The sequence below is a fragment of the Hypanus sabinus genome, chromosome 30 (assembly GCF_030144855.1).
Source record: "Hypanus sabinus isolate sHypSab1 chromosome 30, sHypSab1.hap1, whole genome shotgun sequence".
Taxonomy (NCBI): Eukaryota; Metazoa; Chordata; class Chondrichthyes; order Myliobatiformes; family Dasyatidae; genus Hypanus; species Hypanus sabinus.
Genome location: NC_082735.1, coordinates 20,816,528 through 20,838,803, shown reverse-complemented (window position 1 = coordinate 20,838,803; position 22,276 = coordinate 20,816,528). Strand labels below are relative to the sequence as shown.

Below are 22,276 nucleotides of genomic sequence, written 5' to 3'. Positions count from 1 at the left end.
GGGTTGTACTACAGGTGTCCTGGTAACCAGCAGAGAGAGAGGAACAGATAAGTTTAGAGGGTCGGTAGATCATGGAAAGATGTAAAAGCAACAGTGTTTACACAGTGGGTTATTTTCATCATTATCAGTATGTACCATGTCATCACATAGGCAATCCTGGTCTTTCCATGACCATGATTGTCTTGACAAATTTTTCTCCAGAAGTGGGTTGCCATTGCCTTTTTCTGAGCAGTGCCTTTACTAGATGAGTGATCACAACCATTATCAATACTCTTTTGAGATTGTCTGCTTGACATCAGTGGTCACATATTCAGGATTTAGGATAAGCACCAGGTGCTCATACGACCACTTTAACTTCCCCAATAATGACAGTGCCAGAGGATGTCTAGGCAGGATGTATTAGGTAGAACCAGGATGGTTTCTTGAAAGAATGTGTGGATGATCCAACCAAAGGGGCATTCAAGACCTTGTATCGGGAATGAACCTGGTTAGCTGATGTGAGTTCCAGTGGGAGAGCTTCTTGGGAACAGTGTAGTTGTAGAGAATGTTAATTTGATTCTTGGTCTATAGCCAGTGATATTCTACGGATTTCAGTGCTAAGGTCTCTATTGTTAGTGATGTACATAAATGATTTGAACAAAAATGTCGACATGCTGATAAGTAAATTTAATAATAATATCAAAAACATATTTATAGAACACTTTTCATACAAGCAATGTAGTTCAAAGTCCTTTACAAAATGATTATGTGCAAATACAAAAATAAAAGACAAGCAGATGTTTCTATGAAGGTTCTCAGTCATCCAGGTCATTGTATATCAAGCAGTAGTAAATCAATTTAACTGGACTTGTTGCATTGTCTGGAAGACAATTCTCCACTCAGCTGAGAGGCTTCTTCAGTTCTAATCCATGGTAGGTAGTTTTCCGGTTTATAAACACTGAGTTGTTTAAAGGTAAAGCAATCTGTGGTGTTACCTACTCGTGACACATGACAGTGGAGCCCTTGTCACGTGACTGGGGTTGAAGCTGTACTGGACTTGAGGTGATGGTCTTGTGATGGTGGAATGACGTCATTTTCCCGCCAGTAGAGATCATGTGACGGTTTTTTTAACAGGTTATAAAAGGTAGACCCCACCCTGTGAGGAGGGGCAGTTCGTGGCTGGATTTGCCAAGTTGACTTCATGCCACTGCGTGTTTGAAGTGATGACGCAGTTTAGCTGAAGGATGAAGTTTTTATTTAATGCCTAAAGTTTAAAAGGTCATTGCCAGCAGGTTCTTTATGATTCTGTTAGTTTGAGAATTAGAGGAGAGTGAAGATTCAAGGTTGGAAGTTAAAGATCGAGGAGAATCGCTTTCTACGGTGAAACGGGGGCGACCTTTGTTTGATCCTTATTTGGAAGGATTTCGTTGACTATCTTCGTGCTAATCCCTGGGTTTACCTAGAAAGGATTGAAGGTCGTGGAGAAGGAAAGGTCAGTGCCTTTAAGCTATTCTGTTTCGTAAATTCTTCGTGGGAAGTTCGACGTCGGGGATCGAAGCAAGCGACGTGAAAGAGAACCTAAATCGTCCTGTAAAGTCTCTCCTTTTAAATGGACTGTGAGCATATCGAACTTTTGGCAATACCACTTTATGAACTGTTTTGGAATATCACTTTACGAACTGTTTGAACAGCCGCTCAGCAGCTGTTTCTGGTTACGGTAGTGTTTGTTTACTTTTGGGGGGTTTGTTTTCTGTGTTTAATAAACGTGTTGTTTGTTATAAGAAACCCTTGCCGATCTCATATATTTATTGTTGCCTGAATACGTAACATTAAATATGGGGGCTGCGTCTGGATTGAAACTTTTGAGTTTGAATGCTTGCTGACTTTTAAATCGGTGTTTTGGAAACGGGGATTACTCGGTTCTTTTGTTTGGCTTGTTGTGGTATTCGGCAGCAATGAATATTGATGAGTTTCTGGCTTCGCCAGCTGCGGAGGTGTTGGCGAAGGCGAGAAAAACTGAGGTGTTTGAGATAGCTAGTAGATTGCGTCTTAAAGGTATTTTGCAGACTACTTCTAAGGCTGTAATACAGAGGAAAATCGCGTCACACTATGTGGATTCGGGTGTTTTTGATGAATCGATTTTAGAGTCGTTTCCAATAAGTAATCTGGAGATGCAGTTGCAAATCGAACAAATGAAATTGGAACAAAGTAAAGCTGATTTGGAGAGGTGTAAATTGGAGATGGAACAAAAGCAGAGAGAATTTGCATATGCAATGAGGAATTAAAGTCTGGGAATCAGTCTTCTGGTTCTAAAAAAACGTTTGTTGCTAGTCAAGAAATTAAATTGGTCCCTCCATTTAGTGAAACAGAAGTGGAAAGGTATTTTCAACATTTTGAAACTATTGCTCGGATGTCAGAGTGGCCGAAAGATAAATGGTCAGTGTTGTTACAGAGTGTAATTAAAGGCAAAGCACAACAAGTTTACACAGATTTAACAGCTGCGCAAGCTCTTGATTATGATATTGTAAAGAGGCATATTTTAAACGCATATGAGTTAGTCCCAGAAGCATATAGGGAAAGATTCAGAAGTTTGAAAAAGTCTGTGGAAAAAACTTATGTGGAATTTGCCTATGATAAAGCTATGTGTTTTGTGAGATGGGTTTCTTCTAAAAATGTAAATGGGGACTATGATTTTAATGGAGGAATTTAAAAGAAGCATTCCTGTTGAAGTAAGGACCTACTTAAATGAGAAGGATACTGATAAATTGCAGGACTGTGCTAAATTAGCTGATGAGTATGTTTTGATCCATAAGAACAAATTTCCTCAGGGCAGAATTTTTAAGAGGAAAAATAACACAGAGACTCCAGGTAAATTTGAAATTAAATCGGATGTTAATGAGAAAGTTGATGAGAAAGGAAAGCCTGTGAAGGAAAGACAGTTTGGTCTTACTTGTATCTATTGTAAGAAGCCTGGCCATGTAATAGCTAACTGTTACAAATTGAAAAAGAAAGAGAAGGAAGCAGTTCCAGATGCTTGTGTGCAACATACTGAAGCACTTGTAAAGTTACAGGGTTTGATAAAAACAAATGAGGCTTTGTTAGAGTCTGACCAAGTTAGAAAGGGATATGATCATTTTGTAACTGAAGGGTTTGTATCCTTGAAGGAAGGATCTACTCTGGTGCCAATAAAAATCCTTAGGGATACTGGTGCTTCTCAGTCATTGATGTTAGACAGTGTGTTGAAGTTTGATGAAGAGTCTGATACTGGTGTGGTAAATTACATAAGAGGTGTTGGAAGTGATTTTATGCTTGTACATTTACATAAAGTAAATTTAAAGTCAGGGTTAGTTACAGGATTTGTTAAAGTAGGAATACAGCATAGCTTACTTGTGAAGGGTATTTCTTTATTGTTAGGTAATGACTTGGCAGGTGGACAAGTTTTTCCTGAAGTGCATTTGACAATGGAGTCAGAGGAACCAGAGTTGAATTCTAACACAGATTCTTCCTGTGTTGTGACTAGAGCTATGGCTAAAAAGATTGATGCGCAGAATGAGGTTGTTATTCAGGACTGTTCAACTCAGGATTCGAGTTTTGAGGATGTGTCAGAGACTTTCTTATCTTCGTTGTTTGAACAAGATTCTGGGAGTAAGTCTGACTATAAAGATTTATCTTTGTCTAGGAAGGAGATGATAGCAGAGCAGAATAGAGACTCTGAGATTATAAAATTAAGAGAGCAGGTTTTATTAGATAGTGAAATTGATAAGGTGCCAGTAGGATATTACTTGGAAAAAGGAGTGTTGATGAGGAAGTGGAGATTGCCTACAATTCCTGCAAGTGAGGATTGGAATGTTGTTTATCAGGTAGTTGTTCCAAAAGCTTATCAAAATGAGATTTTGACTTTAGCTCATAGTGTGCCTTTAGGTGGACATCAAGGGGTAAGGAAAACTGTGGACCAGATTTTAAAACATTTTTACTGGCCTGGTCTAAGAAAAGATGTGGCGATGTTTTGTAAAACGTGCCATACTTGTCAAATTGTGGGTAAACCAAATCAGGTTACACCAGTAGCTCCATTACAACCTATCCCAGCATTTGGTGAACCATTTTCGAAAGTTATTGTAGATTGTGTTGGTCCATTACCAAAGACAAAAACTGGTTATCAGTATTTGTTGACTATCATGTGTACTTCTTCTAGGTTTCCAGAGGCAGTACCACTTAGGAATATAAAAGCTAAGACTGTGACAAAGGCCCTTATAAATTTTTTTACTTATTTTGGATTACCTAAGGAGATGCAAACTGATCAAGGCAGTAATTTTATGTCTGGATTGTTTCAACAGATAGTTTATAAATTGGGAGCTAAGCAAATCACTTCGTCTGCATACCATCCAGAATCGTAGGGTGCCTTGGAGAGGTTTCATTCTACCCTCAAGAATATGATTAGGACATTTTGTGTGGAAAATGAAAGTGACTGGAATGAGGGTATAAACTTACTTTTATTTGTAGTAAGGGAATCGGTACAGGAATCTTTAGGTTTTAGTCCATTTGAACTTGTGTTTGGGCATAGAGTTAGAGGACCTTTAGCTTTGTTGAAAGAACAGTGGATTAATAAGGAAGTACACACTAATTTGTTGGACTATGTGTTGAAATTTAAGGACAGGTTACATAAAGCTTGTAGCTTAGCTAAGGAAAATTTAAAGTTGGCTCAGGAGAAAATGAAGACTTGGTATGATAAAGACGCTAGGATGAGGATGTTTAAGCCTGGAGATAAGGTGTTGGTTCTTTTCCCAGTGCAGACAAATCCTTTACAAGCTAGATTTCATGGTCCTTATGAAATTGTGTCTAAAATCAATGATGTGGATTACGTGGTAAAAACTCCAGATCGTAGAAGGTCAACACAACTTTGCCATATAAATATGTTGAAACCATATTTTGAGAAACAATCTGATTCTGTGACTGTTGTGGTTAGTGAGAATGAGTTTGATTTAACTAGGAACATGATAGATGATTCATCTGACTTTCATTCTAAATCCAACATTGTTTCTGTTAAGTTACCAAATTCAACCATTCTGGAAAATATTGATGAAAAATTAGCACATTTACAGTTAGAGCAGAGACAACAGATGAAGGAGTTGATTTTTAAATATAGGGAGTTGTTTCCAGATGTTCCGAGAAGGACTACTATAGCTTCACATGATGTAGATGTTGGGGATGCCAAACCTATTAAACAACATCCATATAGGATGAACATGGAAAAATGTGAACTTGCTGAGAAAGAAATTGAATATATGTTAGAGAATAATATCATTAGACATTCTAACTCGAATTGGAGTTCGCCATGTGTTATGGTGCCAAAGCCAGATGGTAGTATTAGGTTTTGTACGGATTATAGGAAGGTGAATGCTGCAACGAAAACAGATGCATATCCAATTCCTAGAGTAAATGATTGTGTAGATAAAGTTGGAAAGGCAAAGTTCCTTACAAAGATTGATTTATTGAAAGGGTATTGGTGTGTTCCATTAACGGACAGAGGTAGAGAGATTTCTGCATTTGTAACTCCATCTGGGTTATATGAGTATAATGTTCTTCCATTTGGGATGAAGAATGCCCCAGGTACTTTCCAGAGGATGATAAACTTTGTGATGCAGGGATTGAAAGATACTGATGCTTATATTGATGATTTAGTGACAGGAAATGATACTTGGGAAGCACACATTATTGCAATGGAAAAATTGTTTGAAAGGCTTTCAAAAGCTAACTTAACTATTAATTTAGCTAAGAGTGAATTTGGACATGCCACTGTGACTTACCTTGGTTATGTTGTGGGTCAAGGTAAGGTAGCTCCTGTTCAGGCAAAAGTTCAGGCAATTTTAGAGATTCCCACTCCAACGGGGAAAAAAAACTCTCAGAAGGTTTTGGGAATGGTAGGATATTATCGGAAATTTTGTAAGAATTTTGCTAATGTTGCCCTTCCATTAACTAACCTTCTGCGGAAGAATGAGAAGTTTGTATGGACGGTGCCTTGTCAAGAAGCATTTGAAAAATTGAAAACAATGATATGTCAACAACCTGTGCTTAAGGCACCTGACTTTGGAAAACCTTTTTCATTGGCTGTGGATGCTAGTGATGAGGCTGCAGGAGCAGTATTAATGCAAAGGAATGAGGGTGATGAGGTTGATCATCCAGTAGCTTACTTTTCTAAGAAATTTAATAAGCATCAAAGAAATTATTTGACAATAGAGAAAGAATTGTTATCTCTTGTTTTAGCTTTGGAATATTTTGAGGTATATGTTAGTACAAATCAGAAACCACTTATTGTTTACACTGATCATAATCCGTTAGTTTTTCTGAGTAAGATGAAAAACAAAAACAGAAGGTTATTAGATTGGAGTTTGATGTTATTGTGATGACTCATATTAAAGGTAAAGATAATGTGGTTGCTGATTGTCTATCGATATTGAATGTACACTGTAATTTTTTTTTGGAGTGGTTTTTTTTCAATTGTAACACTCCTACTGTATTGTGACTTATAAGCTGTTATATGATGGTGTTGTGTATTGTATATGTTATAAAATTTATACCTTTGTTTTTCTTGTAAGCAATTGTTAAAAATTTTTGTTCTTGTCAGACCAAAAATGTTTTTTTTGGAGGGAGGTGTTACGTACTCGTGATACATGACAGTGGAGCCCTTGTCATGTGACTGGGGTTGAAGCTATACTGGACATGAGGTTATGGTCTTGTGATGGTGGAATGACGTCATTTTCCCGCCAGTAGAGATCATGTGACGGGTTTTTTTAACAGGTTATAAAAGGTAGACCCCACCCTGTGAGGAGGGGCAGTTCGTGGCTGGATTTGCCAAGTTGACTTCATGCCACTGCGTGTTTGAAGTGATGACGCAGTTTAGTTGAAGGATGAAGTTTTTATTTAATGCCTAAAGTTTAAAAGGTCATTGCCAGCAGGTTCTTTATGATTCTGTTAGTTTGAGAATTAGAGGAGAGTGAAGATTCAAAGTTGGAAGTTAAAGATCGAGGAGAATCGCTTTCTACGGTGAAACAGGGGCGACCTTTGTTTGATCCTTATTTGGAAGGATTTCGTTGACTATCTTCGTGCTAATCCCTAGGTTTACCTAGAAAGGATTGAAGGTAGTGTGGAAGGAAAGGTCAGTGCCTTTAAGCCGTTCTGTTTCGTAAATTCTTCGTGGGAAGTTCGACGTCGGGGATCGAAGCAAGCGACGTGAAAGAGAACCTAAATCGTCCTATAAAGTCTCTCCTTTTAAATGGACTGTGAGCATATTGAACTTTTGGCAATACCACTTTAAAGAACTGTTTTGGAATATCACTTTACGAACTGTTTGAACAGCCGCTCAGCAGCTGTTTCCGGTTACGGTAGTGTTTGTTTACTTTTGGGGGGTTTGTTTTCTGTTTTTAATAAACGTGTTGTTTGTTATAAGAAACCCTTGCCGATCTCATATATTTATTGTTGCCTGAATACGTAACAGTGGAATGTGCTTCCTGTAGAAGTAGTGGAGGCCAGTTCAGTTGTGTCATTTAAGGTAAAATTGGATAGGTATATGGACAGGAAAGGAGTGGAGGGTTATGGGCTGAGTGCGGGTAGGTGGGACTAGGTGAGATTAAGGGTTCGGCACGGACTAGGAGGGCCAAGATGGCCTGTTTCCGTGCTGTGATTGCTATATGGTTATATGGTTAATCGCATACTTACAATCCAGTCCTAACATCTCTACCCTGGCATCTCCATAACAGTTCACACCTCCATTCATGCAAAGGTAAGACTAATGTCCCTTCATTACCTCTATGACTCTTAATGACACTCATGTGATTGCTACATCTTTAAGCAACTCACAGAGTTTATAATCTGGAAAACTGCCCACCATGGATCAGATGAAGCCTCTTGGATGAGTGGTGAAACGACTTCAGGACAACACAATAAATCCAGTTGCCTTGATTTACTATTGCTTGATAAACAAACAGATGTTACTTAAATGCAAGTTTAAATAGGTTTTGTGTTTATAGTTTTAGGCACTGACTTCCACAATTTAGGAACATAGTTTAAAAAAAAAGCTGACCTGCCAATTATCGTTCAGGGAGATAGCTCAAATTTAAGAGACCAGTTTAAATTTAAGAAGACCTGAGAGCTCATAAAACATAAATGGGACTGTGATGTTCACTGGTCTGAGACCCTGAGAGATTTAAAAACAAGTAAGGGAACTTTAAAAACAATCCCAAAAGATACAGCAAGTCAATGCAGAGTAGTTTGGACATGAGGAAAATGCTCCTTCATCCTGGTTACTGTTAAAAAATGTAGTAGCAGTGGAAGTGATATGAAGTGATGTGTGTAAATAGATTGCTTTGGAAGACCGGTTAAAAAGTGCATTGCAATAATCTAGTCTATTTGATATAAAGGAGTGAATTAATTTTTCATAATCATTACATGACAGAAACAGATGTACAATACCTTTGCAATATTTTTAAGAAGTGTGATAGGGACAGTGATGAGACAGCAAATAAACATTTGTTTCAATCTTACTGACTTCTGAATTAGAAAAGCTTGTAAATCTTGACATGTTTGACCTTTTTCTACAATTTGGCTATTGAGGTTATCAGTATCTGAAGCTATACTATCACTAATGGAAGTATTACCTTTGTTAAAAATATTGCAAATTCCTTGCTTTTTGTGGCAGATGCTTAGCTGAAGACGTTATAGGTTAGCGCAATGTTCAACAATCGGTTTATAGCTGACGAGAACATTCTTGACTCGTTGCTATTCTCTAATAATCCTCGAAAAATGTGCTCTTCTTGCAAAGCATAAAGGAGCAACAAAGGAAAGTTTGCAGAAAACATCAAGATTTGGTGAAGATGTGGACAGTAAAGAAGGCTGCCAAAGGATACAGCGCAATGTAGATCAATTGGAAATATGGGCAAGAAGTGGTAGATGAAATTTAAACCAGACAAGTGTGAGATGTTTCATATTGGAGATGAAATACAAGAGGAAAGTGCATAGTAAGTGGGAGGGTGCCTATGAGGGATCTTCGGGTGCAAGTCCATAGCTCTTTGAAGGTGCAAGCACAAGTGTACTTGGTGGCAAAGAAGGTGTAACACATACTTGCTTTTGTTGGTCAGTTGCGTTGTATGTGCAGAAGGTTATGATTAATCATAGAGCTGTGAGAGACAGGAATCAAAGTGCCTAAAGACTGTTCTGAGTGGACATTGATGGCACGGGTGGTATAACACACACTGAGGAAGAACCAGGGGATCTTGGATACAGAGATACAAATCACTAAATATCAACACTAATAGGATAAAGCAGATCATGAGTCACTTAGTCTGGAATATTGAAAGATGAGGTGATGACCTGATAGAAGTTTATAATATTATGCCATGTCATATGACCTAGGTGATCATGATCTTTCTACGCAAATTCGTATACAGAAGAGTTTTCCCATTCCCTTCTGGGCAGTGCATTTACAAAGCGGGTGACTCCAGCCTTTATCAATACTCTTCAGAAATTGTCTGGCATCAGTGGTTGCACAACCAGGACTTGTAATATGCACTATCTGCTCTTGTGCACTCGTGATGTCATGTGACATTGATTGAGGGGCTAAGCAGGTGCTACACAATGCCTAAGGGTGACCAGCAGATGAGCAGAGGGAAGGAGTGCCAAACATCTCCTTTGGTAGAGACCTATCTCCACCTCACCACCTCTTACTGACATTTCTCAAGGAAGGTATGTCAAAACCAGGAGGACATGTATTGAAGGTGAGAGGGGTAGATTCAAAGGAAATGTTCAGGGCAAGTTTTTTTTTTACATACACAGAGAGTGAAAGATGCCCACCTGATGGTCAATAGTAGTGTTTCAGAAATTTTGCAGCGATGTGCTACACACAGCGCTGAAATAACGACACGCAGTCAGTAAGTCGTTTCGAGACTAGTTTATTCAAACTTCGCGGCGCTGGCATTTAATCCCCAGCGCCCGCCCTCTCCAGGCGGAAATGACATCAGGGATGCATTACCAAAGTCTCTCCCCGCACGCTGGCTGTTTGTGAGCTGGTTCGCCTGTGCAGAAAGTGAGTCACCACATAAACCCCCTCCCCCAGAACAGGCGATACACCCCCCAATGTCCACAGTCTGGATCAGCCCCTATTTGGGAGGTCTGCCTCTGCGCTGTGGTGCCTGAACCTCGACCGGCTGCGCCAAGTCCACATGGGCTGGTTTGAGTCGGTCCACCATGAAAACCTTCTCTTTCCCCCAATGTCCAGAACGTACATGGACCCATTGTTGTTGATCACCTTGAACGGCCCCTCGTACAGCCGGTGTAGTGGTGCCCGGTGTCCACCCCTTCGTACAAACACAAACCTACAGTTCTGCAGGTCTTTGGGTACATGGGTCGGGGCTCGTCTGTGCTGTGAAGTCCATATGGGGGCCAGGTTGCTGAGCCTTTTGCATAGTCTGTCCAGGACTGCTGCGGGTTCCTCCTCTTGCCCCCTTGGGGCTGGTAAGAACACTCCTGGGACAGCCAGGGGTGCGCCGTACACCAACTCGGCCAACGAGGCGTGCAGATCCTCTTTGGGCGCTGTGTGAGTGAATTCCAAGCAGGACCCAGGGAAGCTCGTCCACCCAGTTAGGTCCTCAGGCAAGCCATGAGAGCCGACTTCAAGTGACGGAGGAAGCGTTCCACTAGTCCGCTTGACTGTGGGTGGTAGACAGTTGTATGGTGTAGTTGCGTTCCCAACAGGTTGGCGGTGAACTGGGCTCTCTGTCGGAGGTAATGTGGGCCGGTACCCTTAAGTGTGCTAGCCAGGTTGCAATCAGTGCTCGGGCACAGGAATCGGCAGATGTGTCAGTGAGTGGGACCGCCTCTGGCCACCTCGTGAAACGGTCTACCATAGTTAGGAGGTACCACGCTCCTCGGGACACTGGTAGGGGGCCCACGATATCCACATGAATGTGGTCGAACCTCCGGTGGCTTTAGTGTGCCGCTGCACCTTGGCTGTTTGGCACTGCGCACATGTCCTGGCCCATTCACTGACCTGCTTGCGAAGTCCGTACCACGCAAACCTGCTGGAGACCAGCTGGACAGTTGTCCTGAAAGATGGGTGTGCCAAACCATGTATGGAGTCGAAAATTCACCGCCTCCAGGCTGCTGGGGCGAGGTTGGCCGGTAGTCACGTCGCACAGGAGGGTCCTCTCACCTGGGCCTACGAGAAAGTCCTGCAGCTGCAAACCCGAGACTGCGGTCCTGTCGCTGGGCATCTCATTGTTTGCCTGCTGTGCCTCCGCCACTGCTGCATAGTCCACCCCCAGGGACAGGGCCTGGACAGCTGGTCTGGAGAGTGCGTCCCCCACGACGTTGTCCTTTCCCGAGACATGCTGGATGTCCGTTGTGTACTCGGAGATGTAGGACAGATGTCGCTGCTGGTGAGCCGACCGGGGATCGGACACCTTTGTGAACGCAAAGGGCAATGGTTTGTGGTCTGTGAATGCGGTGAATGGCCCTCCTTCTAAGAAGTACCTGAAATGCCGGATTGCCAGATACAGTGTCAACAGCTCCCGGTCGAAAGCACTGTACTTAAGTTCGGGTGGTCGTAGGTGTTTGCTGAAGAACGCCAGGGGATGCCAGCGCCCCTCGATGAGCTGCTCCAGCACCCCACCGACTGCAGTGTCGGATGTGTCCACCGTGAGTGCGGTCGGAATGTCCGTTCTGGGGTGCACCAGCATCATGACATCTGCCAAGGCTTCCTTGGCTTTGACGAAAGCGGCTGCGGCCTCCTCATCCCAAGTAATGTCCTTGCCTTTACCCGACATCAGGGTGTACAAAGGGTGCATGATACGGGCTGCTGAGGGGAGGAAACGGTGGTAGAAGTTCACCATACAAACGAACTCCTGTAGGCCTTTGACCGTGTTGGGCCGGGCAAAGTGGCAGATCGCGTCTACCTTGGTGGGCAGAGGTGTTGCTCCGTCTTTGGTAATCCTGTGGCCCAGGAAGTCGATGGTATCGAGACCGAACTGGCATTTGGCCGGGTTGATGTGAGGCCGAAATCACTCAGGCGGGAGTAGAGCTGGCGGAGGTGGGGCAGATGCTCCTGACGACAACTACTGGCTATAAGGATGCCGTCCCAATAGGTGAACGCAAAGTCCAGGTTTGTCCATTAGCCGCTGGAATGTCTGTGCAGCATTCTTCAGGCTGAATGGCATTCACTGGAACTCGAACAGGCCGAACGGGGTGATAAGTGCTGTTTTGGGGATGTCTTCAGAGTGCACCGGGATTTGACGGTATCCCCGGACGAGGTCTACTTTGGAAAATATTCTTGCCCCGTGCAGGTTTGCTGCGAAGTCCTGTATGTGCAGCACGGGGTAGCGGTCTGGAGTGGTAGCCCCGTTCAGTCTGCGGTAGTTGCCGCATGGTCTTCAACCCTCTGCTGCTTTGGACACTATGTGCAGGGGGGAGGCCCATGGACTGTCGGACCTCCATATGATCCCCAATTCCTCCATCTTCTTGAACTCCTCCTTCGCCAGGTGGATCTTTTCCGGGGGGGAGACTTCGTGCGCGCGTGGAGGGGTGGTCCCTTGGTCGGGATGTGGTGCTGAACCCCGTGTCTCGGCATGGCTGCCATGAACTGCGGTGCCAGAATCGATGGAAAGTCCACCAGGATTCTGGTGAATTCGCTGTGCAAGAGCGTGATGGAGTCCAGGTGTGGGGCCGGCAACTTGGCTTCATCCAGGGAGAACATCTGGAAAGTCTCGGCATGTACCAGTCTTTTCCCGTGCAAGTCGACCAGCAGGCTGTGAGCACGCAAGATGTCTGCCCCCAGGAGTGGTTGGGCCACGGCGGCCAGTGTGAAGCCCCACATGAACTGGCTGGCGCTGAATTGCAGCTGCACTGTGCGGGTGCCGTAGGTCCGTATCGTGCTGCTGTTTGCGGCCCTCAGGGTGGGTCCTGGCTTCCTGTTGCGGGTGTCGTACCCTGTCGGGGGCAAGACGCTGATTTCCGCTCCATTGTCGACTAAGAAGCAGCGTCCCGACTGTTTGTCCCAGATGAACAAGAGGCTGTCCTTGTGGCCAGCCGCCATAGTCATTAGTGGCAGCTGGCCCTTGCAGGGCGGGCGACAACGGCGGGCTTTTGTGCCCCGCCGCTAGTGGTAGAAACACCACTGTTCACTGGCCTCCTCACTCCTGCCTCTGTGTTGTGTGCGCCCCCTGCTGGGCCTGGTCTGGTCCGCTGTTGGGCGCGTGGCCTGGTAATCTGACCAACGGACGCCACGCTCTCCCTCTTGGCTTTCCACAGCACGTCTACCCGGGCCGCCACCTTCCGGGGGTTGCTGAAATCTGCGTCGGCCAGCAGCAGATGTATGTCCTCGGGCAGTTGCTCTAGGAGTGCTTGCTCGAACATGAGGCAGGGCTTGTGTCTGTCAGCCAGGCCCAGCATCTCGTTCAACAACACTGATGGCAGTTTGTCTCTCAAACCGTCCAGGTGAAGCAGGCGGGCACCCTGCTCATGCCATGATAGGCCAAAGGTCTCAATGAGCAGCACTTTGAATCCTTCATATTTGCCTACTTCCGGGGGTGACTGTATGAAATCCGCATCCTGGGCGGCCGTATCCTGGTCAAGGGCGCTCACCACGTGGTAGTAACACATGGAATCAGAAGATATCTGCTGAATCTGGAACTGGGCTTCTGCTTGGCTAAACCACACACGTGGTCGCAGTGTCTAGAAAGTCAGCAGTTTGAGCGAGACTGCGTGAACAGATGAAGAGTCGGTCATCTTTGGTCCAAATCACGTTTGGACCGTCGGGGTCACCAATGTTGCAATGTGCTACACACAGCACTGAAATAACGACACGCAGTTGGTAAGTCGTTTCGAGACTAGTTTATTCAAACTTGGCAGCGCTGGCATTTAATCCCTAGTACCCGCCCTCTCCAGGTGGAAATGACATCAGGGGTGCATTACCAAAGTCTCCCCCCGTGCGCTGGCTATTTGTGAGCCGGTTCACCTGCACAGAAAGTGGGTCACCACAACTTGTGGTAATTTGTATTGAATTTTGTGGGGGGGGGGGGTTTTTGTAACCATTTGATGTGACAAAATGGAGTTGTACAAGTTCCAGAGTGCTAAGCTAAGCTAATATGTTGCAATATGTGTCTGTGACTAAAGTAACAAGAAACATCCAGAAATGTGCTTAATAAAGGAATACGTTGACTGCAAGCAAGTAATGTACTGAACATTGGGCAAGAATAAGGAAGTAGCAGAGACGAGTCAACTGCAGATGCTAGACTACAACAAATGTGTTGGAAGGACTGAGCTCATTGGAAATAGTAACTGTAGGATTCTCAGTACCAGTAACCATGGTGTTAACTGTTCAAGCTAACAAAATGGCTTCTCTGTATTGTTATGATGAGATGGCTTCTCTGTAATGGTGTAATGGGATCCTGTGTCTGGTATGTTTGGGTTATGGGCATTGATAAGTGGGAAAATAACCAATGGAGAATTGTTATGCTATCTTGTCTGTGTAAGCTGAGCCGGAGTTTGTGGTCTTTTTCGTGAGGAGAGTGAGGAGGACGGACGTGTGTGGAGCGGGCAGCAGTTCCAGAGCAACGGATACTGGACGTCGGCGGTTCGGATGGTGGTTGAAGGTTCGGAAGGTTGTTGTGGAAGGAACCGAAGGCGTGAGCTCCAACATATTAAAATATGTGCATATACTGACAAACTTATTATTACTTTGGTGCCTTTAGGTTATCTGTTTCTACTAACCCATCACTATAAAGTTGCAATTATTTACTCACTTTTGGGTATTGTCTGGTATTTGTATTGTGAGCGTGTACTGGGGGAGGGTATTACACCGTATTTACACCGAAGTATTGCACTACTGGTGGGGCAATGGCAGTTCACCCTAGGGGAACGGGGGTCAACTGGGGGCACGGAGGCTCCATAACCTTGTCTCGTTCTTATGTGTAAAAAGAATGCTTTGTAATGAGTGTGTTGGAAGTCCTTTGGCAAGCAATAAAGATGTTTGATAAAGATCCATTTGATAAAGATCCATTCGGTATATGTACAGTGTTTTGTGAGACTTCGCGGAGAGATATTCGGCAGGCTATTAGAAACATGATTGTACAGGAACGGAGTGATGTGGATCACGAACAGGCAGAAGAGATTTAGTTTAATTCAGCACCATATTGGGTGTGAACTTGATAAATTGGCATCACAGTCAGCATAGATAATGAGGACTGAAGGGCCTTTTACTGTGCTATACTGTTCTATTTCTGGGTTCTTTTATTATTTTTATTCAGAGGAACTTCAAAGTAATAGGCCCATTTACAATTACACCCATATGACCAACTAACCTGCTAACCTGTAGATTTTCAGAATGTGAAAGAAATCCAGAGCACCCAAAAGAAACCCATGTGGTCACAGGGACAATGAACAAGCTCTTTACAGAGAGCAGTGGGAAGTGAACCCAGGTCACTGGCACTGTAATAATGTTATGCTAATTGCTATGCTACTGTGCAACTCTTGAGGAGAAAACACAGTAAACATCTCTAATGATCAAAGAAATTTGGATGCAGTGGAAAATAATGAAACAAAATATATCTATGAAAAATAAGCATTTTTATTTAAAAAATAAATAATTATATATTAATTAAAATAGAAATTTACTCTAAACTGATGAAAAATAAGCAACAAATCTATCAAACTTTTTTATGAAAATTGATAGTCCAATCAAATGAAGAGAGTTACATTAAATGCTTCCATTCTGGCTGGGGAAGAGGAGGAGCCAGATACAAAGAGCATCAAGATACTTGGGCTCAACAACCTACACAATGCTCTGAGCCTCTACGGTGAGTTCAGAGGTATGAAGTACAACAGAGATTTTAGTGATAAGGTCTCTGGGTAAATTTATTCATCCCACCACTCATGTCAATGGGGACTGAGGTGTACAAATCAGAGAATAAGAGGAAGGGAGTTTTAAAATTATTTCAGTTTAATTTAATGTTTTCTTTGTTTACACTTTTTTAGATTTTTTTTCTCATACTTGTTACAAAATATAATTTCGATTTTTTAAAGTAAAAATTTAAGGTTGTTAAATATATCCTAATAGAACACAAAAATCAGGAATTGAAAAGATTTAGAAAGGACAAGGATAATACACAAAAAAAAAACATAGAAAGGATATAATTGAAAAGACGAGAAAGGACAATTTCCAGGAATGTCATGTTGGCCAATGAGTTCTTCAGACAAGTGGCAGAATGGGATAATGCATTGGGACTCATTTCAGGATTTTCAAAAAATGCCTCCTGGGTTACTACTTATTTCAATAATGTCCCTTGTCAATATATTTAGTCACAAGACAAACATAATAGTGCACAACAACGCATAGAAACAAATTGTAAAATTGATCAAATGGATAAATGTTTTCATAGTCTGAGAAATGGTGATAGGGCTGGGATCAGTCAGTGACCAGTCACGCTGGGAGAAATTAAAAATAAAATTGTGAAATCAGTGAAAAATGCCAAGTTAGGGTAGTACTCTGAGGAATGTTAGGGAAACATTAACAAGCAAACATATAAGGGCTAAATAGAAATCGAGGAACAAAGAGATCTTGGTAACCTATATATACAAGTGTCAATCTAGAAGTGAATAATAAAAAAAAGATCAATGGCCAGGAAAAATAGTGGAATTTATTTCTTGAAGAGTAGAACTGAAAAGCAGAAGAAATGATGAACATATAGAAATCATTTGGTTAGACTCTTCTTGGCACACAATGCATAGTAATCAAAGAATAAAAGCCTGCAAATGCCAGAAATCTGAACAATAATAATAGGAATACGTGAAAATACTCAGTTGGTGTGACATTGTTGAAAGACAAAGAGAAACTAACTACTTCAAGTAGATTGTACTTCATTTCTACTCAGAGAGCTTAAATATCAAGTGTATCTTAAGTTGCAGAGGAGGAGGAATTGTAGGGTAATGTAAGTGGTGGAAATGTACATAATTCACAGCCACCAACATTGAATTGAATTAACTTTATTTCTTACATCCCTCAGATAGAGGAGGAGTAAAAATCTTCAAGTGAGTTGGGGTCCAGTTTTTAATTTGTAAAATGACTCCACCATTTTAATTTGTAAAAACCTACCGAATAGTGGAAAGGATGAAAGAAATGATTGTGGTGAACAGATGGCAAGAGAAACTGAAGCAAGAGATATTCTTTTTCTTTCGCAGATATCCAGCTGAAAAAGAATGCTGAAGACTTGTCACCATAGTGAGGTGTCTGGAGAAGGTGTAAACAAAAGAGAGAGAGAGAGAAAAAAGAGGTATAAAATGTTACATTTGCTAGAAATATGGGACAAAGGATAACATTGGAATATATTCAGTATGCAGTCAACATTGGCAGAAACAAAAAAAAACATTGAGCTTATCTTGGGGATTGCTGATACAAATTGGAAGCTTTGAGTACCTGAAACTAGCTCGCTGTTGGACTCTGAGGATAGTTCAGGTTTACAGTATATGAATAGGAGGCCTGATGCTCTGAAGAAGATATAAAACAGTTTTGCTAGAATGATTAAAGAACTGAGACATAACAAATATGCTGTGAAAGTGTAAGACCTGAGGGATGGACAGATAAAAGTCTTTAAGTTTCTGAAAAGAGTTGATAGGGTGAGCATAAAGTTTTTAAGTTGCAATTTAGATGCTATTAAAACTAGAGACTATATTAGCCATTAATAAAACAAGCAAAAAAATTTAAGAGGAATGTAACATTTAACGTGGTAGAATCTGAAAACTGTTGCAAGTATAACAGTGGCAACGTGCATGGAGACATTCAAAAATAAAGCCGGCACAAGATAGGACTGATGGATAAAAATGGACGTAAAATCCTTGCAGTACTTAAGTATGGAATATCTTGTTAAGGGCAAGCAGTATTTTTTTTGGAGGCTGTAAAGAGTTGTAAACATTTTAGTGAACATGTTAGGACAGAACCCAAAGTGTGCTGATTTATAAACAGTGGACAGATTCATGCTCATGCATTTCAAATCAATTGTCATTTGTCCTTCATACAATATTAATAAATACCTGTATGCCAGCTCCTTCGGGGACTGTGATTTTCCAAAGGCAGTTCAGGCTGTTATTATAAGGAGCAGGAAACCCTGGTGATAGAATTGTGCCCTTTCGTTCAGTGAGGTTTCCTCCACAGGGAACTGGAAAGAAGAAGATTAACAGTTTTTATTAGGATTGACAATGAAGTCAAATATGTCTCTCATGCACAGACAGTTAATGTGTTTTTATATAGACGTAATTCAGTTTTGATCATAAATCCCAGAACCAGGTGATATTGCTATTAAGTGTTTTACGGCTTATCAAATCAAAGATCCAAAATAATGAGATCATATTGTTACAAGTATATATATTAATATATAATTACCTTTTTTCACTGAGTGGCCTTCAATTATGTTTTTGTTTCCATGTAAAGAACAGCCTACACTCCCCATGACATTTTACACAAAATAATCTGTCAGAGCTGAGCAATAAGCCCTTTCATTGCAGATAATACCTACTGAGATAATAAGAATTATTTATAGATCAGGTCTGTCCAACTACTGGACAAATAATGTTTTGCAAGTCTGTGTCAAGAACAAGAAACCTAGTTTAATAAATTAACACCAGATGAGAAAACAGCATTCACAAGATTATACAATTTTCTTCCAAAGTGCAGTCATACTTCATGTCACTATAGTTCTATAAATGTTCTGTTGGGTGAGTCCTTCATCTGAAATACTTCCTACTATATTAGGTTCTACATTAGTGAAATGGAGAGAAGATGCTTAAGTAGGTAGTCGAAGAGTGTGGGTTTCAATGAAAAGGTCAACAGTTTGGGGAGATGGGCTAACTAGATCACTGTCAAGGGTTGAAGTGCAGTCACTAAGGTGGATACCTGAAAAAGGAAGGTGTGTGCCTTAGACTTCCTGACAGCAGCACAGAAAGTATTGGTCTCTTTAAATGCCATTGAAGGGTGTTCTAAGTCTCCGGTACAGACCTGCTCCAATGTGCATGACTCTACATTGTTTATGGGTGCCATGTGCTCAGTACAATGTTCTTCAGGTGCTTTTGTACAAATGCTAGGAGAAGCAAAACCTCATATCAGGAAGTAGATAATCCCGTCCTGATGTTGCAGTATTCAACAGAATCTCTTGGCTCTTATTTTGGTATTTCTTAGGGAATGGAAACATTCCATACGACTAGTGTGAAACAATAATAATGACAATATTTTTGCATTTTAAACAGGACTTCAAACATGTCACCTTGAAAGGCAGGATTCTCATATGATTTTGTGCTTTATGATTTATTTCCATTTAAAAACATACAAAGTAGCAACAGTCTATTCAACTCCTGGTATCTTTTCCACAGTCTAATTCAAAACATGTCTTTATCTCAAATGCACTTTCTTGCCTGATCCCCACATTCAACAATTCCCTCAGTGACAAAACATCTGGCAAATCACATCAATGAATGTATTGAACATTTAAGAATTCACAACTCTGTGGAGTAGATTTTCAAAGATTTATAGTACACTCCTCTACATAAAGAATCTTCTCCTCATCTCATTTCTAAATAGTTAGTCCTTTCTCCCACGAATACATTCACCAGTTGAGATTTTCTGTCCTGAGAAGACGGGGATTTCCTTTCAATTCTGTCTGTCTCTCTCAGAAGTATGTATATTTAAATGAGATCACTTCTCATTCTTTGAACTTCAGTGACTTTAGATTATTCATTCCTCATTGGACAAACTCCCTATTGCTGGAATCAATCTAACATTTCACTGACTCCAAAGCAGGTATATACTCTACATCCAGCTAAGCCATTTATGCACAATGTGTGAATGATCATTTTGCTTCAGTGAGCAAAATGTCTATAACACTGGGAGCTCTTCAGTTGGCATTGCCCATTTTCCTTCACGCAGTGCAGAATACACAAAGGGAAATGTAGAGGTGGGTTCAGGGAAAACCTGGGATGCCAGCTGCTGGGGGCATAATTACAGCCCTGTAATGCAGGGAGCAGGGAATATTGCAATGGCTCACAGGACGATGAGAACCTTAAAAAGACCTGTTGGGAGGGAAAGGAGATTTCGTGAAAATATTGACACATGATTGAGATTGGCACATTGCAGAATCAAGAGAAAAAAATCATAGAATTATACAGCATGAAAACCTGTCAACCCAACCTGTCCATAGCAAACAAGATGCCTATCTAAGCTCATCCCAAGTGACAGCAGTTAGTACATATCATTCTGAATCTTTTTTTTCCCCAGATACCTGCCCAAATGTTTTTTTTAAAGTTGTTTTCAACAAGCCCCTTTTGGCAGCTTATTCCATATGCCCACCAGATTCCGTGCGAAAAACATCCTCCTCAAATCCCCTTGAAATCTTTCCCTTTTCACCTTAAACCGACTGTATGCCCTCTGATTTTGAACTCCACAAATGCAAGGAGGCAGTGCACTGTTAAGGGCAAGATCAAAAGTCAAGGGGTCGTGTTGCAACTTTATAAGGTTCTGGCTAGGCCTCATCTGAAGTATTGCTTACAGATTTGTTTGCCCACTACAGGAGGAATGTTGAGGCGTTGGAGAATGTGTAGTAGATGTTTACCATGATATTAGAGGGTACGTGCTATCACGGGAGGCTGGATATACTTGAGATGCTTTTTCTGGAGAGTTGGAGGCGAGGGGAGATCTGTTGTTTACCAGATTATGAGAGGCATAGACCAGAGTGGACAGAGAGTATGTGTTTACCAGGAATGAAATATCTAATACCAGAGGGCATGCATTGAAGTTGAGAGGGGGTAGGTTCAAGTGGGATGCAAGGGGTAAGTTTTTGACCCAGAGTCATGGATGCCTGGTGTGCACCACCTGGTATGCTGGTAGAGACAAATAGAGACTTTTAAGAGATGTTTGGATAGGCACAAGGATGTAAGGAAGATGGAGGGATACAGACATGGTGCAGGTAGGAGGAATTAATGTCTGGGTGCTTTTGATTTGGTTTTTAGCTAGTTCAGCACAATAATGTGGGTCAAAGGATCTGTACCTGTGCTGGACTGCGCTATGTTCTATTAAGGGTGAAATATTGCGACTATCTGCCCAATCAATGCCCCTCGTTATATTATAACCCTCAATCCCTTTCATTCCAGAGAAAACAATCTAACTAATCTCTCTTTATAATTTAAGCCCCTGAGTCCAAACAACATCATTGTCCATCTTTCATTCAATTACACCCTTCCTAGTGTATGGTGACCAGAGCTACACACAATTCTCCAACTGTGGCCAAATTATTGTTTTGCATAACTGCAACATGATGTCCCCAAATCTTTTATTCAATGCTAAGGCAAATGAAAGCAGGTATCCCATACGACCCCTTTACCACCCTGGCTATCTGTGCCGCCTCTTTCAGGAGCTATGTACTGGTACCTCTGGCTCTCTCTGTTCAATAACATATTCTGGGCCTTGCCATTCACTGAGTATATCCTGGCTTGGTCTAACTTGCAAAATGCATCACTTCATACTTTTCCAAATGAAATTCCCCACCTCCGCCTCTTTCCAAGTTGGTCAATATCCTGTTGTAAACTTTGACAACCTTTTTCAGTGTCTCATAAAAAAAAAACCAGAAAGTAAGTACTATTCTTCATTTAATACAAATTACTGCACCAGGAACGGTGGGATAAGGTGTCCAGGGTGGAGTTGGCGCTGTCGTCTCCCCCCCCCCCCAGTGTTTGCTCAGCAGAAAACAAGCCCTGCAGATTTTAGCGGTATTGGATGGCTTGAATTTGGTCTCTTTTATTGAGTGGCTGCATTTTTCTAACCTAAACATGCCATTTGTGTTGTGCGTGTCTGTTGGCAATGTGTCTTACACCTTGGCTTCGGAGTAACGCTGCCTCATTTGGCTGTATTCATGAATATTCGTGCATGGTTGAATGACAATTAAACTTGAATTGAATTAAAGGAGTGTTTTTCTTCTTAGTATATTTTACACTCTTCTGCGAATCGTCACATGCTGCTTAAATGCAATTCCTCAGATATACTGTAGGTAGTTAATTCCACAGCAACTGACCACTGTCTGATATCCAATTCCAATCACCGACAATAATTGTAGGAAGCTGGATCATGAGCATTGGCAGACTGGTTAATAACACAGGATGCCACAGCCACGTCAAAATGCAGCTTCCACTGATGTGCACAAACAGTAAAAGCAAGAGCACTTGGGTCCAGAGAAGCACATATATCTTCATGAGTGACTGAGGATCAAACCTATACTGT

General features: G+C 41.8%; 1 protein-coding gene across 1 annotated transcript in view; it reads right to left on the bottom strand.

The window, feature by feature from the left end:
• The window catches only part of LOC132383331 (CUB and sushi domain-containing protein 1-like), a 474,994-nt gene that overhangs the window by 235,394 nt on the left and 217,324 nt on the right, over positions 1-22,276 (bottom strand). The window contains exon 22 of the mRNA XM_059954233.1: positions 18,049-18,173. Within this exon, the coding sequence (XP_059810216.1) occupies positions 18,049-18,173 (125 nt within the window). The remainder of the gene's footprint in view (positions 1-18,048; positions 18,174-22,276) is intronic.